At 50.9% G+C, this 24,459-nt stretch overlaps 9 protein-coding genes across 9 annotated transcripts; 3 read left to right on the top strand and 6 right to left on the bottom strand.

Moving 5' to 3' along the window:
* Positions 1 to 883: 883 nt before the first annotated feature.
* Positions 884 to 1,827, bottom strand: A1O9_11076 (uncharacterized protein; the record flags this gene model as incomplete). Its single annotated transcript, XM_013399795.1, has 3 exons — positions 884 to 1,102; positions 1,163 to 1,389; positions 1,455 to 1,827. The coding sequence occupies 3 exons, from the start codon at positions 1,825 to 1,827 to the stop codon at positions 884 to 886; spliced, it is 819 nt and encodes a 272-aa protein (XP_013255249.1).
* Positions 1,828 to 2,627: 800 nt separating this feature from the next.
* Positions 2,628 to 3,026, top strand: A1O9_11077 (uncharacterized protein; the record flags this gene model as incomplete). Its single annotated transcript, XM_013399796.1, has 2 exons — positions 2,628 to 2,731; positions 2,774 to 3,026. 2 exons carry the CDS (start codon positions 2,628 to 2,630, stop codon positions 3,024 to 3,026), a joined length of 357 nt encoding a protein of 118 aa, XP_013255250.1.
* Positions 3,027 to 3,341: 315 nt separating this feature from the next.
* A1O9_11078 (uncharacterized protein) lies at positions 3,342 to 6,661 on the top strand (the record flags this gene model as incomplete). Its single annotated transcript, XM_013399797.1, has 3 exons — positions 3,342 to 3,524; positions 3,576 to 3,783; positions 3,858 to 6,661. 3 exons carry the CDS (start codon positions 3,342 to 3,344, stop codon positions 6,659 to 6,661), a joined length of 3,195 nt encoding a protein of 1,064 aa, XP_013255251.1.
* Positions 6,662 to 7,383: 722 nt separating this feature from the next.
* On the bottom strand, positions 7,384 to 10,164 carry A1O9_11079 (ribonucleoside-diphosphate reductase large chain; the record flags this gene model as incomplete). Its single annotated transcript, XM_013399798.1, has 2 exons — positions 7,384 to 9,909; positions 9,961 to 10,164. The coding sequence occupies 2 exons, from the start codon at positions 10,162 to 10,164 to the stop codon at positions 7,384 to 7,386; spliced, it is 2,730 nt and encodes a 909-aa protein (XP_013255252.1).
* A 997-nt stretch (positions 10,165 to 11,161) lies between these two features.
* Positions 11,162 to 14,245, bottom strand: A1O9_11080 (uncharacterized protein; the record flags this gene model as incomplete). Its single annotated transcript, XM_013399799.1, has 1 exon — positions 11,162 to 14,245. The coding sequence occupies one exon, from the start codon at positions 14,243 to 14,245 to the stop codon at positions 11,162 to 11,164; it is 3,084 nt and encodes a 1,027-aa protein (XP_013255253.1).
* Positions 14,246 to 15,580: 1,335 nt separating this feature from the next.
* Positions 15,581 to 16,339, top strand: A1O9_11081 (uncharacterized protein; the record flags this gene model as incomplete). Its single annotated transcript, XM_013399800.1, has 1 exon — positions 15,581 to 16,339. One exon carries the CDS (start codon positions 15,581 to 15,583, stop codon positions 16,337 to 16,339), a length of 759 nt encoding a protein of 252 aa, XP_013255254.1.
* A 419-nt stretch (positions 16,340 to 16,758) lies between these two features.
* Positions 16,759 to 19,471, bottom strand: A1O9_11082 (uncharacterized protein; the record flags this gene model as incomplete). The annotated part of the gene is made up of 3 exons (XM_013399801.1): positions 16,759 to 18,293; positions 18,353 to 18,899; positions 18,965 to 19,471. The coding sequence occupies 3 exons, from the start codon at positions 19,469 to 19,471 to the stop codon at positions 16,759 to 16,761; spliced, it is 2,589 nt and encodes an 862-aa protein (XP_013255255.1).
* A 766-nt stretch (positions 19,472 to 20,237) lies between these two features.
* A1O9_11083 (uncharacterized protein) lies at positions 20,238 to 21,692 on the bottom strand (the record flags this gene model as incomplete). The annotated part of the gene is made up of 1 exon (XM_013399802.1): positions 20,238 to 21,692. The coding sequence occupies one exon, from the start codon at positions 21,690 to 21,692 to the stop codon at positions 20,238 to 20,240; it is 1,455 nt and encodes a 484-aa protein (XP_013255256.1).
* A 1,387-nt stretch (positions 21,693 to 23,079) lies between these two features.
* On the bottom strand, positions 23,080 to 24,386 carry A1O9_11084 (uncharacterized protein; the record flags this gene model as incomplete). The annotated part of the gene is made up of 2 exons (XM_013399803.1): positions 23,080 to 23,489; positions 23,564 to 24,386. The coding sequence occupies 2 exons, from the start codon at positions 24,384 to 24,386 to the stop codon at positions 23,080 to 23,082; spliced, it is 1,233 nt and encodes a 410-aa protein (XP_013255257.1).
* Between the last annotated feature and the right edge of the window lie 73 nt (positions 24,387 to 24,459).

The raw sequence follows: 24,459 nt of genomic DNA on the forward strand, positions 1-24,459 counted from the left end.
TTGCTCCGCAATTCCCCCTCCCTTCGACACGCCTTGGGCGATTTTCGAGTGGGCGCCCAGCACGGCATGAAGTACATCGCATATATGTAGGCACTAGGCGGCCACTCTGAAGCTTGTTCCTGGGCGGTGAGGGAAGACAGGGAGGGGGTGGGGCGGATCCGGAGTATCGTTCTCCCCGAGACACCTACTCGTACCTAGCCTGGGTCTTGTGTGTCTTGTCGTCTTTAGGGCTCACCTCATTAAGGACGCGTACGCAAGGCTACTGCCCGATAAGTTGCTCCGTAGCTACCTGGGTGATGGGTAGTAGTGGTGCGAGGCAAAGTGTTCTCCTTGAGCTGATCATGCGAGCGAGTGATTCGAATTCTCGAAGATTTATATTTTGGTATTTTGGACCAGAGTCTTGGGCTCCCGCCGGTGGTTATGTACAGTGCTTTGTTATCTACGAGATCGTGGCTCACGAGTCGAGAGATCCAGGGACCGAGGCTTTTGTGAATTCTAGGGCGTAGAATGCTAGTCCGCTGTCTCTGTTTGTGTCTGTAGTATTTTATTCACCGCCTGGTACTTCCTGTCAGGTGCTGCCAAGCGGGGGAAATAGCTTGACTTGTCTTGAATAGTGGGCATGCATTGACTATCCTAGTACTAAGCACTCTCCCGGAGCATGAAGGATGGTTTCGGATATAGCGAAAACAAATCTATACAGTGGCTTATGGCTATTTGGTATCATTTCATGTATACCGTGCTCTCCCAGGTCCTGGCTTGAAAGTTTGTATGTGTGAGACGCATCGATACGATACCCCACCAATGTAGGGGCAATACTGTGGCAGCCTTGCCATGTGACCCCATTTCAGCCTTGCGTCGCGTCCACGGCCCATTAATTCTTGCTCTAATTGCTCAGGATTTCATGGAATGCCGCAAGAGTCGGCCCACCGGGACGATCTATAATCGCAAAGATAATCCGATCGAAATAGCCCCTCCACTCCTCTTCGGCGAGGATATCTTTGAAAGTCCGTGCAATCACTTTTGGCGGATTGCGGAACGCGCCGCAACCGAGAGCGCCCAGAACAAGGTGTGTCCGGTTCTGTCTCCCGAGAACGCGCAGCATCTGGCGGATCTTTGTTTCTAGCAGAATTTGATCACTCGGGTTGACTGCTGCTCATCAGACAACTGTAAATGTACAACCGTCTTCCGGAAGGAGAGAATCACCAAATGATAACATGTCACTCGAGCCATCAGGCTTGAAGATGGCTGGGACACTGATAACACCTAGGACGAATCGATCCTCCAGTCTAGGGTACTCAGCCATCTGCTCACTTGCCGGGTCAAGTTCTTGCCTGTAAACGACCACGTCTGGGCTCCACAGACATGCAGCGCCCGTTATTGGGTAATGATCTGGATTCAATGTCGAATATAATGTGCTGCGAGAACATAGCTGGCATAAATAAGTAAGAGTCAACCGTAACATTCTGAGTCGAGGGCCTTCTTGTCGCTCCACAGAATCTGGCTGTCAAATCTTACCACTTCCTCTTGTCCCAGAGAACCACTAAGCCAAGCCCCGGCCGCAGAGTCGGCGCAAGCCATATTCAAGCATGCAACATGGCCCTGATTTTCGCGCTTGGGACCAAGCAAGAGTAATCCTGCCGTGAACGTATCCATTTCGCGTACTTCGATTATCGGCATGTCGCCTTTACGAACAGGTAGTGGCGAGCTGTTTTCATATCGAGTTGACCTGAATGAAGCACCTGGTGTCTCGACAACAACAACTCGATTTGTCTCTTTCGTCTCTGCTGCTATTTGCGCCAGTCTCAGGCGCTCGGGGAAATAAGCCATGCCGCCAATGTAATTTCAAGAATGAATGAGGTGCACACTGTCATTCCGGATAAGGTCTGAGAATAATATACAATGTCCAGTCGCAGATCCTGCTGCTGATCAAAAGAGTGCCTGGTGACTGAGGATGGGACGTAATGATGCTTTATCTGCTCTCTTGTATTGTCGTGTCCCCAGAGCGGCGGTTGTTTCCAACGCTTTGGGACAGGTAAGCAGCCGAGGAACTCGCAGCGATGACTTCGCTTGGAATGGAAGGCGTACCCTCTGGACTCTAGGGAGACCAAACGCGAATAGTACGAGGTGCTTCGGATGGATCGCTGTCTGTCTTCCTCCTTGTATTAGCCTGGCGCTCTGCCAAAATTCTAACCAGGCATCAGCGTCAGCCATCTGCGGCTGAGCCGAAACAGAAGTTCGGACTGAATGACAGGGGCAACTAGCCGCTCAGGAGCCAGATGATGCCCACTTAAGAGCTTGCTTATGTGCTACCTAGCGGAACCAGGATGCTCGCCAACTTCCGGCTTCAGGGGTCGCTAAGACCCTACAACTGGGCGATTAGGCTTTCCGCTTGCGGGGAAGAGGACCCAGTTGCAAACGTCGAGCATTGGGTGTAGCCGCTGCAATTAGCAGAGATGGAGGTTATCCCGAACACGACTCCGATCTCATCCCTACTTCCTACCTTCATCCAGAAAGCGACATGCTTGCTGCAAGCTCGAATCGGATTTTGATAACTCACCTCCCGCTCATCATAGAGTGCTGCTTTGGGATTAGATCATCTCTCTGGAGGCTGTTGCCGCTTTTGTGGAATGGCTACTCCAGACAATGCTGTGGCAGGGCCACAGCAGGAGACGCAGCCCGGAATCCATATTTTATATCCTCCCAAAGACAAGCCAGTGGAAACAACGCTTGAGTGAGTTTATTTGCATGTAACTCGTCGAGACGAAACTTACAGATGCAGTATCGTCGCCGTACATGGTTTGATGGGAAGATCGTTTAGTACCTGGACCGATCCCAAAACTGGACACCTGTGGCTCCGAGATTTCTTGCCGAAAGATATTCCAGCAGCTCGGATCTCCTCCTTCGGATACGATGCTGAGGTTTTCGGGAGAAGTGTGTTGAAACTAGGAGACGTTGCAAATAACCTTCTCGCGGCCATCCGCTCGATCCGAGATGAAAAAGTATTCTCACTGCATGACGAATGGTAGTAGAACTTTGGCTGATGCACGATAGGAGCCTGGGCGGCCGCTCGTCTTCGTTGGCCACAGTATGGGAGGTTTAGTGATCAAAAAGGTGCGCTTACCTCTTTCACGTCAGTGCTATAGCAGACACGGGATGAATGAATGGAGTTCGAGATATCACTGGCCGCTGAGCGCTAAAATATGCTATCCTAATGTTTCTAGGCGTTACTCAATGCCCGGCTATCGCATCGCGATCTTTTCGAGTCAACATTGGGGATAATATTCATGGCGGTTCCACATAGAGGCTCTGGCAGCGCTCGCTATGGTTCAATTGTCGCAAACATGATGAAGCTGGTATTGCCTATCCAGAGACAGTATCTCAAAGCCCTCGAGGCCGACAACGACAGCTTGACCGACTTGTCTTTTCAGTTCGGTCACTTGGCAACAGAACAGAACTTGCAGATTGTGTCTGTCTTCGAGGGACAGAAAACTAAGATGCCCCATTTTTGGAGAGGCAGCGTTCTGGTGAGAGTGTTTGAAATTCTACATTTCATCCTTCAATGCTAAAGATCACAGATCGTCCCCAAGCACTCGGCACAGCTGGGTATTGGTAGAAACGAACAGCAATTCAGTATCAGCGGGGGCGATCATCGCAACATGTGCAAGTTTTCAACCTCGGACGATCCACAGTATCGACAGCTCTCACACGCTATCAAGAGGATTTCGATTGATCCTTTGAGCTCGAAACCTGAACTAGATGAGGTCAATGCCATGCAGAACCTGTGTAAGTCCATCACCGCCGGTGACCCTCACCTACTTAGAAACGTTGGTTTTAACGTTCTTCTTAACAATGCCTAGCATTGTCGCCTCAAGTCTTATGTATGAAAATGCTCAACACATTTGATGCAATATCGGCCAAGGAGCGTGTACCTGTCCCAGTCAAGAATACACTAGACTGGTTGCTAGACGGAAAGAAATTTAAACGGTGGGTAAGGGACGAGAAAGCCCAACTCTTGTGGATACAAGGTCCACCTGGGTCCGGGAAAACAGTCATATCGGCACATATTGCCTCTGGCTACCTCCAGAACCTATGCCCCCAATCTGCGATTTGCTATTTTTTTTGCAGTCGACTGTCTGAAGATCAAAATGATGGTGTAGGTATGCTTCGCGGAATCTTATACCAACTATACGCTCAGCGTCCATACCTGGTTGAACATGCCATAGAGCGTCAGAAAACTGCCAACGATTTCGCACAGAACTCAAGATTACTCCTAGACACATTCCTACAGTCAGTTAAAGATCCTAGAAGCGGACAGGTCTTCTTGCTCGTTGATGCGCTAGATGAGTGCGAAACTGTTGACGCAGTTGTTTTTCTGGGACGACTAATTACCGAACTCAAGTCCACGAGACTTAAAGTTCTCATCACATGTCGTATAGATGACCGGTATGATGGGCTCTTAGAAACATCGGAAAAACGAGGGAAAGCGGAGGGAACATTCTCAATCCACAAGTTGGATTTGGCAGCTGTGAAGTACCGTAAGAACATCGAGGGGGCTCTTGAGGTGTTTATCAGAGCTAAAGTCAATGATATTGCCGAAATCTTCGGATTAGACGTCGATAAAGCGAACGAGCTGCGTCGGAAAGCAACGCAGAAGGCAGACAAGACATTTCTGTGGGTGTCCTTAGTGCTTGAATTACTTCGAGACAGTGCCAGCATGTCGCCGACGAGCATCGAACGCATCCTAAACAGCCTGCCAAGCACTTTGCAACAGACCTATCACCACATATTAGAGCAAGTCAGAGATGAAGACAGACCCATGGCTCTTAAGATGCTCAAGGTCGTTGCAGCTGCACGGAGACCGCTATCTCTACCGGAGATAAAAGTTGCCTTTGCAGTCAATCCAGAGTGTCGATCAGAAGCGGAGCTCAAGAACAATTATGAGCCTCACATTGAGAGAACAATACGCCATCTCTGCAAGCAGATTGTGACTATCGCAGACGACAAGGTACATTTCGTCCATTCAACCGTTATGGACTTCCTTGCGAGCCTAGCAGTGAGCGACCGACCGTGGTACAGCTTCACCATGACCGATGCCAATCTTGAGATGTCTACAATCTGCAATTCCTACCTCACGCTGTCAGATTTTGACAACCAGCCTCTCGTTATTGAAGACTTCATTCATGGACAGACACAACAATCTCTTGTGGAGAAGTACACAGCTTCCTTCCCATTCTTGAATTACGCTGCGTTATACTGGGCCGAGCATTATGAATGCTGCGAAGCCCAAACAACCTCAAGACTGGTCAATCAAGCAATGAGTATATCCAACGTGGCTTCCGGGCTGTTCAAGACATGGTTCGCCGTATACTGCGCCTCCCAGCCTCGTACATTTGGGTATCCAAAAGGGCTATCCACGTGCCATATAGCAGCCCTCAATGGCCATACTACTGTCATTGCCCGACTTCTAAACAAGGCGTTTGATGTCAGACTCAATGACGATCAAGGCTGGGCCCCCCTCCACTGGGCATGTTATGGCGGTCACGCAAGTGTTGTACAGCAGCTGATTCAAGCTGGATCTCCGATTGTTTTTGAGAGCACTCCAAAAAGGCCTGGGATGCTGGACCTAGCTGCGAGCCGAGGGCATTCTGATGTCATGAAAACATTGCTTGCACCTATCAAAGATGCCAACCTCTCCAGTGTGCCTCCTTCGCCCGAGGCGATTGTCCTTGCACTTGAAAGCGCCGTGAGAGGCGGACACACGGAGACTATGGATCTCCTATTGGACCTCTACCTTTCGGATACAGATGAAAAGGCTCCTATGCAGCAAAAATGGGAGAGGGACCACCTAAAGTGTAAGAGAGCTGCGCGCAGGTTGGCCAGAATTGACAACACTAAATCTTTCCTGGAGAGGCTGTACTTTGGACTTGACATAACGCAGGACCGTTCCATACTCACTGTAGCGGTTGAGACCGGGAATGTCTCTCTCGTCAAGACCCTGGTAGAAGCCGGCGCAATAATCAATGAAAACCCCGGCAGCGGTCCTACGCACGCCCTTACAACACTACAATCAGCGGCGGAGCAAGGAAACCTCGAGATCGTCCGATACCTGATCGAAGTAGGGGCTAATGTCCGTGGACCGCCAGCCTTCCACCGCGGCAGAACAGCCTTGCAAGCAGCAGCGGGAAGTGGAAATCTCGCCGTCGTCAACGAGTTGCTCCAGCATGGAGCCTCCCCACGAGAAGACCCAGCACCCTGGATGGGCGTTACCGCAATGCAAGCAGCAGCAGCAGGCGGGCACCTGGAAATCGCACAGCAACTGAAAGAGGCTGGCGCCGACATCAACGAACCGGCGCCCTGGCGTGGCTGTACGGCCCTACAGTGGGCGTCGTCGAAGGGGCATCTCGAGTTCGTGAAATGGCTACTGCAGTTCGAGGGCCTCGATCTCGACGCCACCGATCAGGAGCCGCACTACTGCCAGACGGCCTGGCAGCTCGCCAAGGAGTACCCCGCCATCAGAGAGCTCCTGGAGGCGGCTGGTGCCACTCCGGAGGAGAAACGCCCGGGGTTCGATTATCAGTACAACGAGGATGGGAATCTGAAGCCTGAGTTTGCTGATAAAGAGCCGCCGCTGGGCACAAAAGGGATCACTGTGGATGGGTGAGTGAGTGAGTGAGTGAATCAGTGAATGACAATGAATGACCAACTTGAAGGGGAACGAGGTTATGAGATTATGTATTGACTCATGATTTGAATGAGGAATTAGATCTGGTCTGGCGGCGCAGAGTTTCTTGTTGGATATGCCTTCTCACTATCTCACAGACTACCTACTCCAATGAAGGAGGAGAGCTAACAGGACATGTGCACTTGGATCTGCATTAATTCGCCTAGAGACGAAAGAAGAATCGGAGTCCAAAGTATTCGACAGAGGTGTCTATGGCACTCCGCATGTATTCATTACAGCATTCGTATTCCTGGCTAAACCCTGTTCCCTATTCCGTCCTACGCGGTAGTATATATATTGTTCACAGTGCAGGGAGGGGGGAATTCACAAAAATACACAAGACACATCATTTCCATCCATTCACTCGCTTGTCTCTCCGTGCCTGTTGGTAGAATGAGGAGTAACCGGGGGCACAGGAGTAGCAGCGGCAGTGAACAATCCAACGCCAGGTAGGACAATATGAAACTTCAGCAACGCCGACTTCTGCATATCTAAACAAAGTTTCCAATTTTTCTCATTTCTTTTGACTCATGAATCATCCTATCCACTGCACATCTCACAGGCTTCTTTGTTCTCGATAGAGCCTGGTAGGAGAAAGTGGCAAGTTAGCTTAGAAGGTTCTACATCTTCAACATGACAACAGATGCAAAGAGAAGGGGGATTTAGGACATGCACTCACACATTAGAACCTTCTGGGCGTAGATATCACCCTCTCGTTCCTCGGAGTCGCTCTGCTGGTCCTCGTCCTGGATCTTCTTGGTTGTTCTACTTTCAAGGCTCTCGTCCACGTCAGGCGTGCCGACTGGATCGGTGGGAAGGACCTTGGGGCTAGGCTCTTCGGAGCTCATGCCGTCGGAGAGACGGGTCTTTGCGAGCTTGGAGATCAGCTGCTTGTCTTCGGTTGATGGTGGCGGTGTCGATGTCGGAGTTGGGATACCGTTGAGCTGTGTGGCAGAGCCGCCGTTGTTGAAGCTCGATGTCTTGTTGGCGTACATGGGACGCGGAGACGAGCTGTAGCTCTGGCCGAAACCGACGGATGTGCGTTTCTTCGGGGCAGATCGCTCACGAGCAATGTTTGTGTCGGCAACTTTTAGTTGTTCCTGGTCGACAGTGAATTGGATAGGTGCGGTGGCGGCCATGGTTCGTAGGTAGTACATGCCGGTCTTGAGACCCATCTTCCATCCTGCAAAATGCATGGATGTGATCTTGCCCATTGTGGGCTCCTTGAGATGGATGTTCAAGGATTGCGACTGATCAATGAATGCACCACGGTCTGCAGCCATTTGGAGAATTGTACGTTGACTGATTTCCCAGACGGTCTTGTAAAGAGCCTTGATGTCTGCTGGAATGTTGGGAACATTCTGGATGGAACCACCATCGGCGATGATACGATTCTTCATGTTGTCAGACCACAGGCCAAGATCAACCAGGTCTTTGAGTAACCATGGGTTAACAACTTGGAATTCTCCAGCCAATACACGTCGAGAGTAGATGTTGGATGTGTAAGGCTCAAAGCATTCGTTGTTGCCCAAGATCTGTGATGTAGATGCAGTGGGCATAGGTGCAACGAGTAAAGAGTTGCGAACTCCATGTTTGGCAATGTCGGCCTTCAAGCTATCCCAGTCCCAGAGGTCTGAAGGGGTAACGTTCCACATGTCATATTGAAGAATACCTTGGGAGACAGGACTTCCCTCATATGTCTCATATGGTCCTTCTTCTTGGGCTAGTTGGCAAGATGCAGTCAACGCACCATGGTAGATAGTCTCGAAAATTTGAATGTTGAGTTGACGAGCTTCTGGAGAATCGAAAGGAAGTCTGAGAGCCAGGAAAGCATCAGCAAGGCCCTGGACACCAAGACCAACAGGTCGGTGTCGGAAATTGCTCTTCTTAGCTTCTGGAACGGGGTAATAGTTGATATCGATGACCTTGTTCAAGTTGCGAGTGACAACTTGGACAACCTCATGAAGGCGTCCAAAGTCATACTCACCACGGGCCTGGTCGACGAAAGTTGGGAGAGCAAGTGAAGCAAGATTGCAGACGGCTACCTCATCTGGAGCAGTGTATTCGACAATTTCAGTGCAGAGGTTAGAGCTGCGGATGGTACCCAGGTTCTTTTGGTTGCTCTTCTCGTTGCAGGCATCCTTGTAGAGCATATATGGTGTGCCGGTCTCGGTCTGAGCTTCGAGGATTGCGTACCAGAGCTTTTGAGCCTTCACGGTTTGACGACCCTTGCCTTCCTGTTCGTAACGCTCGTAGAGAGCCTCAAATTTCTTGCCATAAACGTCAGCCAGGCCAGGACACTCATGAGGGCACATCAGTGTCCAGTCTTGGTTCTTCTCGACACGTTTCATGAAGAGATCGGGGGTCCAGAGAGCATAGAAGAGATCACGAGCACGGACTTCCTCCTTGCCATGATTTTTTCTCAAGTTCAGCCACTCAAAGACATCAGCGTGCCATGGCTCGATATAACAAGCAAAGGCACCAGGACGCTTATTGCCACCTTGGTCAACGTAACGTGCTGTGTTGTTGAAGACACGAAGCATGGGAATGAGGCCATTTGAGGTTCCATTGGTACCAGCAATGTAAGAGCCGGTAGCGCGAATGCAATGAGCATTAAAACCAATACCGCCCGCAGTTTTGGAGATCATGGCACATGTCTTGAGAGTGTCGTAGATTCCGTCAATGCTGTCTGACTTCATGTCAATCAAGAAGCAAGACGAGAGCTGTGGCTGAGGAGTGCCAGCATTGAATAGAGTTGGGGAAGCGTGAGTAAAGCATTTCTGGGACATAAGGTTGTAAGTCTCAATGGCCTTCTCGACATCATCACCGTGGATGCCAACCGCAACACGCATGAGCAAGTGTTGTGGTCGTTCAGCGATTTGCTTGCCAATTTTGAGCAGATATGACCTCTCCAACGTCTTGAAACCAAAATATTGGTAGTTGAAATCTCGGTCGTAGACGATTGCTGAGTTCAGCTCCTCGGCATGTCTCATAACACATTCATAAGTCTCTTGGGAGATCATAGGAGAGGATTTCTGTGTCTTGGGGTTGATATAGTAGTAAAGATCTGAAATGACCGAGGAAAATTGTTTCTTGGTCTGCTTGTGTAGGTTCGAAACAGCAATACGTGCTGCAAGAATGGCATAGTCAGGATGTGTGACTGTCATGTATGCTGCTGTCTCTGCGGCCTGGGAAACGGTCAATGTTGGTCGTTTGCAGCGGCTAGGGAAGCTACTTACCAGATTGTCGAGTTCGATGGTGGTCACGCCTTGGTAGACACCTGAAATGACCTTCTGGGTGATGGCTGCGGCGTCAACATGCTCGGGATCGAGACCATAACACAGCCTTGAGACACGTGCGGTGATCTTGTCGAATTGAACGCGTTCCTTGCGTCCATCTGTGAAATTTTGTAAGCGTCGAGTTTCGAGGTTGAGGAACGACATGGTTTGGTATTGGTTTCCCAAGGGCCTTCTACATCCGTATGTAACATACCTCTCTTGAATACAAACATCTTCTCGGTAGGTTGATTGTTTTAGTAATTCACGAGTGTCGATGAGGATGGATGTGGCAAGGAGGACAACGGGCTGCGTTTAAAGCAGACGTAGGGGAGACGACTGCACGCCTCGAATTATTAACTCAAGAGATAATCACTGTAGAAACCCCAGGCAACAATAGCAAACAAGAGGGATAGTGCAGTAGAAGGAAGCAGACATGAGGAGTGAGGGTCAAAACAATCAAGATATATGGGGGGCACTAGAAAGACGCGCCCGTGGTAGTTTGGTGGCACGCGTTCGCGTTGGATTGATTTCCATTTTTCTTTAATGGGTCGGCAACGGAAAAACTATACCCCGTATACCCAGGCCAAGGCTCGTGCGCTCCCTTATTTGCCACTCACTTTCCCCCTCAATTACTCGATTTAGCCCTTGATGTCAACTGCTATTTGAAGAACCCCCATCGACAATACTTCTTCGAATGTGGGAGAGAGAATCTGGATCTATGTAGCTCCTTTCAAAGCGATTCTTCTTCGATATCATCTGCCATACCTCTTTGGACTCGGAGGGAACCAAAGATTCAGCACGCGACCCTGGCCCAAGGACGTAAATCAATAGCCCACTTAGTACTCCGTACACGGAGCCTGTTGCCCACCGGGTGCCACCTTTGTTTACGAGGCTGACAAATGGATATTTGATAGCAAAGAACGACGAGAAACCGAGGTAGGCGTTCCAGTTAATTAACATCAATCTTCCTTTCTCCATCCTATAACCTACATGTTTCGCCGTCTCCAGGGAACACCTGTGCTCGATTTATATAACGAAACGAACTCAAAACCAAATAGCCGACCCTGAGTCTCCTAACCCGACATTCAAATGCTAAGCATACACAAGCGCAACCACTCTGGTGTTCATAAAAGGCATCAATGCAAACATCACCCATGATTCTCTATCCTGCCCTTTCCTTCCCCTTCCCCTTCCACCCTGACTCTGTATCATTATGGTCGTAGTCCTCATCGCCCTCCCGGACACTGCTCATCCTTTTCAGTTGCTCTCTCTCCTTGTCATCGTCTTGATCTGCTTCGCTCCGGTTACTGCTCAGCAAACTCAGCGCGTCCGCGTTAACCACTCTAAGCTTCTCTTTGGGCACCGTGAACATCACTTGGACCACCCGTTGCTGTACCGCCGTCTCAACATCCCAATCCGCATCGTCGTCCTCTAAGGCCCCGTTATTATCGTTGATGACCAAGCCTGGAACAGGTCGTCTTCGAACAGATGAAGCTGGGCCGGTGTTCGTCGTGCTATTCCAATCCTCTGGCCCCTGTTTCTCACGCCAGAATGATGCACCTGCACTCAGGGTTCTTCGGGGGGCCGTTTCTGCCATTTCCGGCTGACCAGAGTGCTTCGTAGGACTGGATTGCCCACTCCTGCCCTCGAGTGTGGCCACACGATCATTCACATCGACACTGCCAGTTCCTGTGAAGACCCGCTTCACACTTCCAAGCAGATTCAGTGCTCTACGACCTGAGCCGGTAAGGCTCCCAGCTCGAGCATACTTGTCCTTGCTGGGACTCCATTCGACTCCTTGATATTCTCCAGTCTCTTGCTGCAGCCGAGTTGGATTTCTGTTAATGAGTGCCTGGTTCTCACTCGGTCTTACTGGCTTGAAAGCATTTCTTGCCGACGAAAACGTCTCACCGCAAGTCCTCAAGTTGGGTTCCATGTTAAGTGAGACGCTGCGGCTCGAAGGGGCCCTCGCAATATCGACTGGACTCTCTTGTTCGCTTGTATTCGGTCGTGAACCTCCCAGTCTATTCATAGCTGCTGCAGCTCCCGAAAAGAGAGCGTACCCTGCACTGACGCTTCGTTGCGACAATGTCCTTGATACTGTACCCGGAACAGATCTCGAATAGTCAGATGCACTTGAAATGCTCTTCTCCGAAAGATTACTCCCGGTGCGATCGGATTTTTCTGGAGATCCTCGACCTGAATTGTCTCCTTGTGTTTGGGACCTGAATTGTGACAAGTTTGAATAGGTCCTGCTGTGCGCCTGGCTAGTGCTTCTGGAAATCGTCATGCTTTCCGCGGCGGATTGCCAGTCCTCTACCCAACCTTCTACCTCCTTCTGACGTTCATGGGCAGCGTGACTAGGTCGGGAACTGTTTGCAGCGCCCGGAGGATCCTTGAATGGATCACTCGCCACTGAGGTCCGGTCAGCTGGGAGATGTGGTGATTTCCTGCGCTTGAGTGACCCAGGCTGACTGCTTTCATCCTCTTCGTCAATACGGAAAACGGGACCAGGTATTCCCGCTGCAGGATGTTGATGGTATGCTCCAAAAGCTGAAGGATTTCTTGTGTTCAGATTCTTTCTGAGCCCTCGCGTAGGGCTAGGAACTTCCACGAGTGCGCCAGTTCTTTCTGCATAGTGAGGAGCGTAGCCTCCAGGATCGTCGGCTATGAAGTCCTTATGGAAAGAAGTTGTCGACTCGATCTGTCTCTCCTGAAGACCACCCCAGCTGGCAGATCGCATGTCAGGATATCTCGAACCATAGTCCCCAGTTGGGGCGGGTGTGTACAACCGCTCAGCACCTAGTGCCAACTCTCGAAGTTCCTTCTCCCGCAGTGCCCTCCTTGCACGGAGCTTCCGCGAATAGAGGAGCCAGACAATAGCTACGCCGATGGCTACAGCCAAACCAACGCCCAGCCCTGCTCCAAGCCCTGCCTTCTCAGATGGCTTCAACCCCGTCGAGCCAGCTTGAACTTGGCTGGAGCCGGATGACGAACCTGATGGAAAAGGGTTTGTGTAGGTCTCGGCCCATGTCAATGAGGTTGTGTTGAAGAAATAGGTGTTATCTTGCAGTTGTCGTCTCTGGTTAGAAGTCGAAGAGTCGATCAAGTAGCCTCCTGCCACCATCATCACATCGCCCGGAAGCATTCCCGCGCCATGGCCATAGATGCCCTGGCCAGAAGAAAATGGACTTCCACTTGTGGTTGGAATAGTCCAAGCCCACTCACCCTGACCACCGAAGCCTTGGCCAAGCTCCAAAACCACCACTTGAGGCAGTGCAGGGTTAGAAACATTGCCCACCCAACCACCAAGGACAACTATCTTCGAGCCGTCGGATGTCAAAACGGCCGTATGTCCTGATCGAGGTTCGACCACTGGCAAATCTCTCGATTTGAGCCTCCTAGTGCCGGAAGATGGTTGTGATACTGCAACAAAGGCCCAAGATTGCTGAGGCAGGGAAAAAATGGCCAGTTGCGACATGTTGAGGAAGGCAGTCTGGGTATGTCCACCGAGAAGAACAAAGTTCTGTTGTTGAGACACATTTGACCCTGTGGTGTTGGAGAATGTCGGTGCCAATGGTGTGATAGTGAGTCCTGCTTCAGGTATCGGTGGCGCCCTGGATCCAGTCAGGGAGACTTGGTATTGGGAGCTGCCATCCAGCGGCGAGAGGGCGGCCAGTGTCAGCATAGTATTCGAATAAGTAGCATCTACCGTCCAGTCGGCAGCATCTGCTGCCGTGTCATTGGGGCACATGCCACCAAACACAAATAAGGAGGCATCTTCGATTGATGTTGTTTGAGAAAATGTGAAACCCGCAGAAAGATATTTTGCACTCAAAGAAGCATCTGCAGCATTCAAAGGCTGAGTTGTCCACGTCCCATTATTGTCGGTCTCGTTTCTCGTAAATTTCCACAATTTCAGGTCTTCTTTTGCGTCATGACAATTGCCTGCCAGTACACTTATGCCCTGAGGGTCGTGAATTGCAACGAATGCCTTGGAGACACCACCGGACAGAAATGGTAGGTTGTCCTGTAGTTGTTTCGCCGAGGTGGTTGAACTTATGGTCTTGGAGGTATCTAGGATTGACAGCGAACATTGCGAAGACGATGGCTGCGGGGATATCAGGTAGGCACCGGAGCCATCTTGCAAAGGCAGGACTTGAGTCGGATTGTAGGGTAATTGTGCAAAGGCGGGTGTCACAAGGGCCAGAAGGCCACCGGATAGAAGATGTAGGTAGTTTATCATGGCTTGTGGCTAGTTTTGGGTCATTGCTGTGTCGCAAACTCGACTGGCAAACAATCCATCTGCGGCCTCCCGTTGTGAGGTTTTGTGGACGACGGGTAACATGAAATATCGAGTCTGAAGATTGTTTGCTCGCCTCTGGGGTACCCTATATTTTGAAGGAGCGCATTCGGGAGCTGGCCAGCAGAGAGAGGGATTCGTAGACTCTGTACTCGAGGAAGGGTAGTGTTGTTCAAGGGTAAACAGCGGGGTATGATGCCAGCCACAAAAGCCCAAGTCTCGGTTCAAGGGTCTCTAAAGAGGAGAAGGTTGAACCGCCTGAGCTGATGTTGTTATGGCACCCAATTGCAGCCCACGGGAGATGACTTGTGGTTGGAACTAATCATGGAGGGTTCATGCGGGACATGTGAATCAACTCGGCGCGTTTGTTTGGGACGGAGCTGTCACCGCGGCAACCGCTAAGATAAGCGAGCACCCAGGCCGGGATTAAAGATGACAAGCGTCGATTTCGCCATCATGCTGGCGGTTTTCTCATGCCGAACACATGTGCGACAAGTGGCCACCCAAGTGACCCGCTAAGCAGAGGCTTACGAGTGTACGCCGTATTGCGGTGTTAGCGGGCGCCTCGCGGAGAAGGAAATGTAATTGCATCTGAGAACCGTTCGTGTTACTCGTTGCTTCCACTATTGTTTGTCTCCCAAAGCGCGCTAGTCGGGTGTTTTAGCCGCGACGCCATCGTCCACGATAAAACCAATGAATATTTCGGTGGAGGCTTGGATGCTTCCAGGCCCTGGGATAGGCTGTAACTCTCGTATCGTGAACTCGAGATGACTCTCTGGTGGAAATCATGGGTCTTACGGAATCATTGTACGACGCACTACTGAGCTGTGAGGAAGCCCTGCGTACAACTGCACAGTTAGCACGCACTAGTCTATCTTGGTTTAGTGCTACAAGAAAGGAAACTCGGCCGAGCAACAAGGCTGAACGTGAACGAGGCTGGCCGCCTCCTTGCTAGCTTATTAGTTTCCTCAGGCTGGGGGCTCGTAAAATGTCCATCGCGAGTACAAAATGGGCCTTGAAAATTGTATATTAATAATGCTTACATTTGCCTATGCAGCTTCCATCTTTGGTTCTACTGTACATTCGCTGGTCCAGATTCGCAATAAGATAGGCGACGGAGATCACCGTGGCGATCATACTCGGCGGGTCAGATAGGACTGAGAGTCAAAAGCGTCCAACTTCGCTCTTCATCGATCCATTTTCATTCTGCACGGTTAGATTTCACAGTCGTTACTTCCCACACTTCCCACAATCCACGCTCTCAAAGTCTCCCATAAGATGCCCAGCGTTACGATTCCCGCCAGGACGGGCGCCTATGTCAGCCTCACAACAGGGGAAAGGCTTAAGTTGATCAACCAGCATGGCAACCAAGTCATTGATTTCTGGGCCTTCGTCTTCCCAGCTGATGATACCAGTGGCAATATTCCTACAAGTTTCATTCGCTCGACAGAGGCAAACGCCCAGGAGACCGAAGCAAATCTACCTTTCCCATACACTAAAGGCGTGCAGTACATGTCTGCTTCCCGCACACGCTCAGTTTTATCCAAACTTATTCCTTCAGCCCATATGCAGGATGCTTTGTACACCAATAAATCTCTTCCACTATTCACTCTGGTAGAGGACACAACATCCGGTGTCCACGATACGTTGTTCGGTTGTTGCGACCGGTTTCGATATCATAGCCTTGGTATTCCTGACTACGAGCACCCAAGCTGTGCGGAGAACATGCATCTTGCACTTCGGGACGCAGCAGCCGCAGGAGTATTCCGTCCGGGAACTATATCCTCGGAGTGGACCCCCGATCCCTTGAACGTCTTCATGAATGTCCCTATAACTACCGCGTTGGATCGCGAATCTGGCGGGGGCCGGATTGAATGTGTGAATCCGGAAAGTAGGCCCGGAGAGTATCTCGTCCTCAGGGCGGAAATGAATTGCGTGGCTGTGATGAGTGCATGCCCAAACGACAAAATACCGGGGGTCAACGCCGGGAGCTGCACCGAAGTCGAATACGAGGTCCTCTCTCCAGGAGGCACTTGAAACAAAAGTCAGGTAATGATCGAGCTATGCAACCTTTGATTTACCAGAGGAAGCAGCTCTCCCTTCCCATTGTTTGCAGCAAAGGTGGTTCCACTCTCGCCCTTTGTCTTCCAAAAAGATGAGACTTCAACACATTTCTCCAGCGCTCGAACATGTTCCTGGACTTGTTGGGGAAGCGGCCGCCTCCAAGTCAAAATGCGAGCAGACTTGCATCAATTACCGATTTATACAGTATCGTGAAGACTCTGCCCCGATTCGCTTGCGATGATTCACGAGGCCTATGGTACATTCAGGTGTGATGTCTTCACAGATTACCAAGCAACAAGGCCTCAGATTTCTGATATCTACAATAAGCTCCCGCGGTTCCTTTATGTGCTCCGCTCATCAGCTTGACATTCTTACCACGTTGTATTTGGTGACTAGGATGATGAGCCACCTACGGCCTCAGAGTCATCGGTACTATTTCCCACAGCGCACAGATGCCGGTCTGCTTCTTTTGCCTCCTGAACCGCCGCCACTACTGCTTGTGTCAAGTCAATGTGGAAAAAGGGTCGATTTACCCCATGCACCGGCTGGAAAGAGAGACATTGGCCGCCCGAGCCGCCCGAGGCACCTGTATGCCCTTCCATCCTTTGCGATTTCCTTCTAGAATTCGAATCTTGCTTAATGCCGAGATCTTTGTCTTCCACTCGACTCTCATCATCCAAATTGAGGATTCTCCTCCTCCTCGTCTCCTCAGCCATTGCGTCTTCGGACGAAGCTCCGGCCAGAGAGCTCGCCACACAGTAAACGGGCGCTAGTTTTCCCACATTGCCGTGACTAGCTTTGGTTGAGAGCCCGAAGCCTGCTGCTACAAGCGCCCGGCGAGCCCAGCGATTTGTCAGGGTTGCAAAATGCCAATCTACTGTTGATGGGCGAGCATGGCGTTCGAGACTGTTCCGTAGATCGACAAGACCTTCAACACTTGTCACGTCGATATTGTTTATCGATGAGCAATCGAATACAACTGCACGAAGAACAGGGAGGTCCTTCTGGATGGACTCCAAGCTCTTACTCCCGGAGGCATCACTCCACAGCCGATCGGATGCCTTGACTTGTGACTCAGTCTTTCCGACTCGGGAATGAGACCTGATATAACGAGCAAGATTCCCCAATTGTTGAGCTTGATTGAGGAAGTTGAAGCCTTCCGCAAAACGGTAGACAAATACTCCCGGATATGGAGACTTGACGAAGACTGCCGGATTGGAAGCATCATTCCGATCGAGTGAGATAAAGGTTTCTCGATGGCCTTTTCCTAAAGACTTTGGATGAGTCGGCATTCCCGGCTGAGAATCTGATGTATCTGTTGCATCTGCAGCCACTGGCTGCCAGATTGTGACTTCCCCTAAGAGCGATCCTCGTGTACGTGCTACTCTTACCAGCAGCAAACCAATTGACAAGCCAATGGTGATGTATATCGAAGTCTCTAGATGACTGAAAACAGCAGCAACAACTCCTACCACCCAGATCAGAAGCTCCAATGGGGACAGACGCCAATATTTCCTCAAGGTCTGTAATGAAGCAAGTAGGTTCATAACAGCGTGAATAATCAGTCCAGCGAGAGCAGCATGTGGTATGTAGTAAAACACGGCGGTCAAGGCATACAGTGCCAGCAGCAAGAGCAATGCACTGAATAATCCCGCAAGCGGAGTGCGGACAGCTGCCTTGGAGAGAACAGCGGACGCACCAAAAGAGCCTGTGCATGCATAGCCGCCTACGAAGGGGCCAAGCAGATTCGCAGAACTCTGCGCCATGATCTCTTGGGATGGGATCACCATGTAGTTGAACTGCTTTCCAAACGACTTCGCGATTGCGATGTGCTCAATAATGAGGATGATGATGATAACTGGGGCATGCGGAAGCACCGATGTGATCAGTTCTCCATCTAGTCTGGGGACACCGACATATTGGAAGCCTAGACTAATCGTTAAACTCAAGAAATCGATTGGCAAAGAGCCAAGATGATGAACTCACCACTGTCAATATGACCAACAAGTCGGAATTTCCGTTCATCCTTGGGTAGCGTGCGATGCACAAGCCACGCTATTAGAGTGTAGAGGAGCATTGCAAACGTGAGTCTCAAGGAAGATACCATGGCCCAGAACCTTTTGCGGGCAGGCTGACGCACTTCCAGTTTTGCGCAAACATCCCTGATAACGGTCAGCAGGATTAAGCTGGAGATGCCGACAGCGGCGTCAAGCTGCGTTCTCGGGAGACCTTTGAGCGTCTCTATGATGACTCGATAAGGGGGCTCCCTGGTGTTTATGCCGGTAATCCCCATCATAACTGGAAATTGAGTCGACATGACGGTGATGCTCGCAGAGGTTACAAATGCTGAAATCGGGATATAGGGGATGATATCGATGATCCACCCAAGGCGCAGGAAGCCAACTGGCAACATGATCGCTCCTATAACGAACGACAGTGTCCTCGCTACGTCTGGATTCGAGTACGTGTCCGGATGTGCGTCCTGTACTTTGGAAATCACCGAACCGACGAGCAAAGAGCCCACGGCTGTAGTCTAGAAACACCGTTAGTCTTCGAGTGCAGTCAAGGCATGACCAAATGCCAGGATTGGACACCCACCCCTATTACAATGTCCTTGGAAGTTCCGAAAAGCCAGTAGATCGCCGCTCCGGTAAAGGAGGTATAGAGTCCAAACTCAGGCGTCAGATCAGCCAGCAGTGCATACGCCATTGCTTGCGGAACGACCACAAGACCAACAGTCATGCCTGCAATCGCGTCTCCAAGCAGCCATCGCCAATTGTAGCGAGGTATCCAGTCGATGCATGGGAACAAGCTTCGGAAGTAATTGAGAACGCCATTCTTGCTGGGGAGTAGAGAATGGATCCATTCTGAAACCGTGATATCGTGCTCGATGTAGGAGTCCTGGTCAGTATTCGAGGAAGTGTCAGCCGAAGTACTCTTCTCATCAGATGCTGTGTCGTTCGTCATTGGCTGGTTGGCTGTACCGGTGACTAGGGCAGTGGTGGGCTGAATGACGGGCTCCTTGCCAGGTACAGCACTAATAGTGCGCGTGCAGGTAACGAGCATCCTCGAGACTGTAGCAGAAGTACCTTTAAGGAAACCCATGTTGGTGCAATATCGTTTCTACAGTATTAATGATCAGTGTTTCTTCGACAAGCCGAAAGAATAACCCCTTCAGCACCGAAAGGCTAGGTCAAACATAGTTCCCGGGCATCAAGAGGTTTAACTAATACCGTAGCAATAGCAGTACCCACTCCTCCCGGAACGGCGGGCAGGTCAGATCGGCGACCATTTTCTTAACCCCTAAGCAAGCGACTTCCACTATTTCTTGGTCTCTGGAGACATCCGGGCAACAAGTATAGCACGTTTCTGCATTTATAAGACGTGCATGAGGTACAGTAGGATATATATTGCGAGTACAAAATTCTAGTATGGGAAGAAACCTCTCGCAACCTCGTCACCATCCTTCTCGTTGCTCGTTCCTTAGAGCATATGGGTTGGTGTCTCGTTCAGTGCCATCTAGATCAGGGGTGAGACGAGCGGATTCGACATGTTAATTTTCAAGGAGTCAAGGCACTTCCTGGGACTCGACCGACAGGGGTGATATCTCAACATCTTAGGGGTCCAGGTGCTTTTAATCACTCCGAAACCAATTCGATGACCAATGAGTCACGGCTTCAGCACTGAAAGCTCGGAACTGATGCTGTATGGGCGCTTTCAGTGGCTGGGGCTGAGAATTGAGATGAATATGAACCAGAGCGAGCAAGGCGACAAGGGTATGTTTTATGCATAGCTCCAACATTGCGATATGTCTCGTCTCGGAAAAGCAGGACTTGCCGATCTACATGAATGAGGCCAACAGATCACAGGCTCATTGATTTGGACCTGCAAACAGGAAGCCGTCTGCCGAGAAGTCCAAGTCCTCACTAATCAGGTCTTGCAGCCACGGCTCGTCGGAAATCGTCGGGTCTGAAGCCATTTGCGAGGACATGGCCTCCTGGCAATTTTCTTCAGTGGCGGGAGGTTGAATCCGGTAGCCGAGAACCTCGCGCGAGAACTGGGCCAGCTGTGAACGAACGACTAGCGCGATAGGCCACGTCTCACCAAGGACATTCAACGCACTGAGTTCGAGCTGCACGTATTCTTTCAGTATTTGCGCCTGCGGCGACTTGTTGAGCAGGCACTCCGCCAATTGGACGGCGGCGGCAAATGCAATAGCACAGGAGAAGCAGGGAGAAAGCGTCCTCAAGGTCGTCCTCGATGTGATTAAGTCAGACAATGCCTTTGCAGATCGGAGTGCTGCGCGATGGTGGACTTTACTTTCCTCCGCGACTACCTTGCCACGGTCGTTGCCACAGACGGTCTTGAAACCACGGATTCCGGCCAAACTGGATCGAGGGAGGTGCAGACAGATGCTTGCGAGGTGCACAATCATGAGCGCACAGGACATGACTTCGTCTGTCTCGCCGTCGTCCTTCATTCCTTCTCGCTTTTCCTCTGGCAAGGAGAGCAGGAAGCTGGAGATCGAGGCGTTCACCGCGTCCGCTTGAGGCTGCGGCGACATTGCCAATTCTAGCACATTGCTTAATATCCGCATGGCTTCGATCCGGTAGGCGAAGGAGGACCACTTGAAGTTAGTTTCCTCGGTAAAACGCTGTTGCATATCTTGCACCGTCTTGACGTGGAACCCTTGCCCAGTTTCGTATTCTTCGCAATGCGTGGGGAGCTTCATCTGGGGCGGTTGGCTCAACCTCAGGTTGAGTCCTGCGATCAGCGAGATTAGGCCTGTTATCGTGTACAGCTCCCACCATGTACGCCTCCAGCTTTCTTGAAAAACTGAATCTTGGCCGATGGCAAAATCGCTCGAGTTCAGTCCAAGCCTTAGAGCAAGATCAATGGCTGTGGTGAGCGCTCGGGTGCCTTTATCGCGTTCGAACCGGGCGTAGGATACCAGAGTGACGAGTATCAGAGATTGAACCTTAAAGCCATCGTCTGGGATCGTTGGGTCGAAGATGAAGTTGCTCTTCATCTCGTAGACCTCCGAGGAGCCGTTAGCCAAATGGTGACTGGCGATAAAACACATGGCGTTCTTGAGATGGTCTGGAAATATCGACCGGTTCTGCAGGAAGAGTCTCCGAGGCAGGAGGAATGGATGAGCAGGATGAATGTAGCGATAGTAAACGTCGATGGGATATTCGGTGTCTGAATCGTCGTAGCCCAGCATCGGAACCGAATGAGTTTCATCACTCGAAGATGTAGGACCCTGTGATACAGGAAACAGCGTGTCGCCAGTCAACAGCAGGTTTCTGTGGACGGTCGTAGGCATCGAGCCTTGACAACCTCCACTTGAGCCCGTAGTAGGCAGCAGGTTCGACTTTTTCCTGTCTCCCCTGTAGCCTCTGCGCGACTGGACAAAGATGCACGATGTTCCAGACTCCACACATCGCCCACAGACTGGCATTTGTCCATCACACTTGAGATGCTTGTTTCGACATGGTAAACAGGCCGTCAGGCTGGGACTCGACCTTACTCTCTGGGTCGAGCTCATCGTGTCCAAGTGTCAGGAACCGAAAGTCCTAGGTGATCTACGTAGATAGTTGAAGGGCCCAAGAAAAGTTCCGGCAGCTCCCAGGATGGCCATGCGCAGCTGAGAGATTGTTGGGGCTTTCGCAAAGAGCTTTACAGAATTGATTTGGTGCTATGATGTCAGGAGAACTTGGAGGATATTCATCAGGTGAGGAGGTCTGAAGCCTTCGGGCCCTTGCAGTCGTGGGAAAGGCTTCATTGGCGGCGGCAGCCCTCACTGCTAATTCGCCCCCAAGGAGCCGTTGAAGCCAGATAGTCTCGTGAAGGGATCTGGGAGGATGCTCCAGTAGCCACTGCTATTAGCGTTCACTCTAATCAGAATCCGGCATTAACCGGCGGGTTCCAGGTTGATTTGATCTCTTCGCCTCCCATCTGCAGGATGACATAAGCCCCGTTGATAAGGTGTGGCGATATTTCATCCAGGGACATGCGTCAAAGTTCGACGTACAAACTACGAGTACGTAGAATTACAAGTATCCCTGAACCACCGATGAGCAAGTTTGCGACGCGAGCAGATGATTGAAGATTACTGGGCTTGACTTTAGCAAGGTGGGCCCTCCGCCGAGCCTCGCCGCGCAAAGGGTCCCCCTGAGGTGCCCGGGTCCCCGAGGTCGCCGAAGTTTAGCTATCGTGCCCTGACTGGTATTCCAGAAGCATCAACAATAATCTCTGCTGATACTTGAAGCAGCTAGAAGTGTTGTCGATTGACAGGCCTGTACAGGAAACAATCGTACAGAACCTCATCTGATGTCGTAAGACAGGGTGACGACGAAAACTCTGCAACACATCTGCCGCGAACTAGTTAGCCTCTTTGATCGATACCCATGCAGCAAATTCCAGGGATTGGTGTCGCCCCTTTGGCTACTTAATGTTTTAAATCGAGTGGACAAGGTACTTTCTCGCCTACGAGATTTACTTGCTAAAGTCCTGCTTTGACTGCTTTTAATTGGGAATCATTGCGAGAGGAGATGGATGACAGCCGTGCCACGAACCAATATGCTGCACAAGACTGATGCCATCGTGATTGAACGAAATAAGTGGCTCCATTTCCGATTGTTTTACAAGGCCTCTCTGAGCGAGAGACCAGTCCGATTTACATCGCTCGCGCCCTGCGTTTCTAATTACAGTCACCATTCCTCAACCAGCATCTTGAGAGGTAGATGCACGAAGCGTTGCCCCGATTCCGTCGGTTCAGGTAGTCGTCCTCCTCTAATATTGATCTGGAGTGACTGGTGAAGTAATCTTGGCTCTCCCATGGTTGCATCTCGCTGCCGCCGTAAAGAGACATACTGGTCCTCTGTTGCGCCGTCCATCAAGTGTTTGTTGTGCTCTCTGTGGCTTCCAACCGTCACGTAAGGCACCGGGTCGGTGCGTGTAGACGACGGGTAGTCATGGCCGTTCCAGATTTTGACATGGTCGGGCAAGCTTAAAAGTCGTCGTCCTGACTTGAACAGGTCTTGTGCACTTCCACCGGGGAAGTCACAGCGCGCTGTGCCGATGTCAACGTTCAGCAGGGAGTCGCCACAGAACACATGATCTAAATGCGCGTGTCAGCCGAGAGCATGCGCATGCGCACGCTCATGCTCATGGACGAGCAAGTTTTGCACTCACCTCCAATCTTATATCCTAAATGATCTGGTGTATGACCGGGGAGGTGCAAAGCCGTAGCTTCAAGATTGCCAACGTGGAAGACCTCGTCATCGTCAAAAAGCTTATCGAAAGCACCTTCCATCTCCTCCACTGGGACCCCGTATTTCTGGCCAAACAATTTCTGCACCTGTCCAATGCGCTTTCCGATGCCAATGAAAGGCCGATCGCCTTGCTCCTGCTCAAGACGGCTTTGCAGGTACGATGCTGCTGTCAGGTGGTCTGCGTGAGCGTGGGTTTCGAGAATCATATCAACGATGTAGCCCTTCTCACGGACCAGAGAAAGGAGTGCATCAGCGGTCGTAAAGGTGATGGTCTGCGTCGCTGGATCGTAGTCCAACGCAGGATCGATAATCACGGCCTTGTTGGTGGAAGGGTCGACGACAATATATTGCCATGTGCCTGTCTTGCTCTCATAGACATCGTGAATGATCGGCTGCTGGGCTACTGCCGTAGCCTCAGCGATGTCCGCAGCATAGCCGTTGGCCCCAGGTTTGAGAGCTGCCTCTGGTGTAGAGCGTCTAGCTGTCTGGCTATATTTTCGGGACGCATTCCCCAACACAGTCGCTTGGGTTGGCGGCGATGGCCTAGGATGGGTGCTTTGGAGAGGCGAGACCTGAGTCGACAATGACCGTGTAGCGGCCATGATGGTCGTCTTTGGTTGGAAAAGCCGGAGATTGCCGCTCAAGCGAGCCGCTGTTGATCCAGATACGCCACCAGTCCAAACTGGCTTCACGACTAGTCCAAGGCTGCTACTGTTCTTGATACCACTTCGCAAAGCCGACATGTCGATGATGGTGAATCAGTTGTTGCGGTCTTTGGTCGATAGATGACATGAGGGGTTACCGCAACTTGTAGGT

The sequence above is a fragment of the Exophiala aquamarina genome, assembly GCF_000709125.1.
Source record: "Exophiala aquamarina CBS 119918 chromosome Unknown aczIA-supercont1.16, whole genome shotgun sequence".
In the NCBI taxonomy this organism is placed as follows: Eukaryota; Fungi; Ascomycota; class Eurotiomycetes; order Chaetothyriales; family Herpotrichiellaceae; genus Exophiala; species Exophiala aquamarina.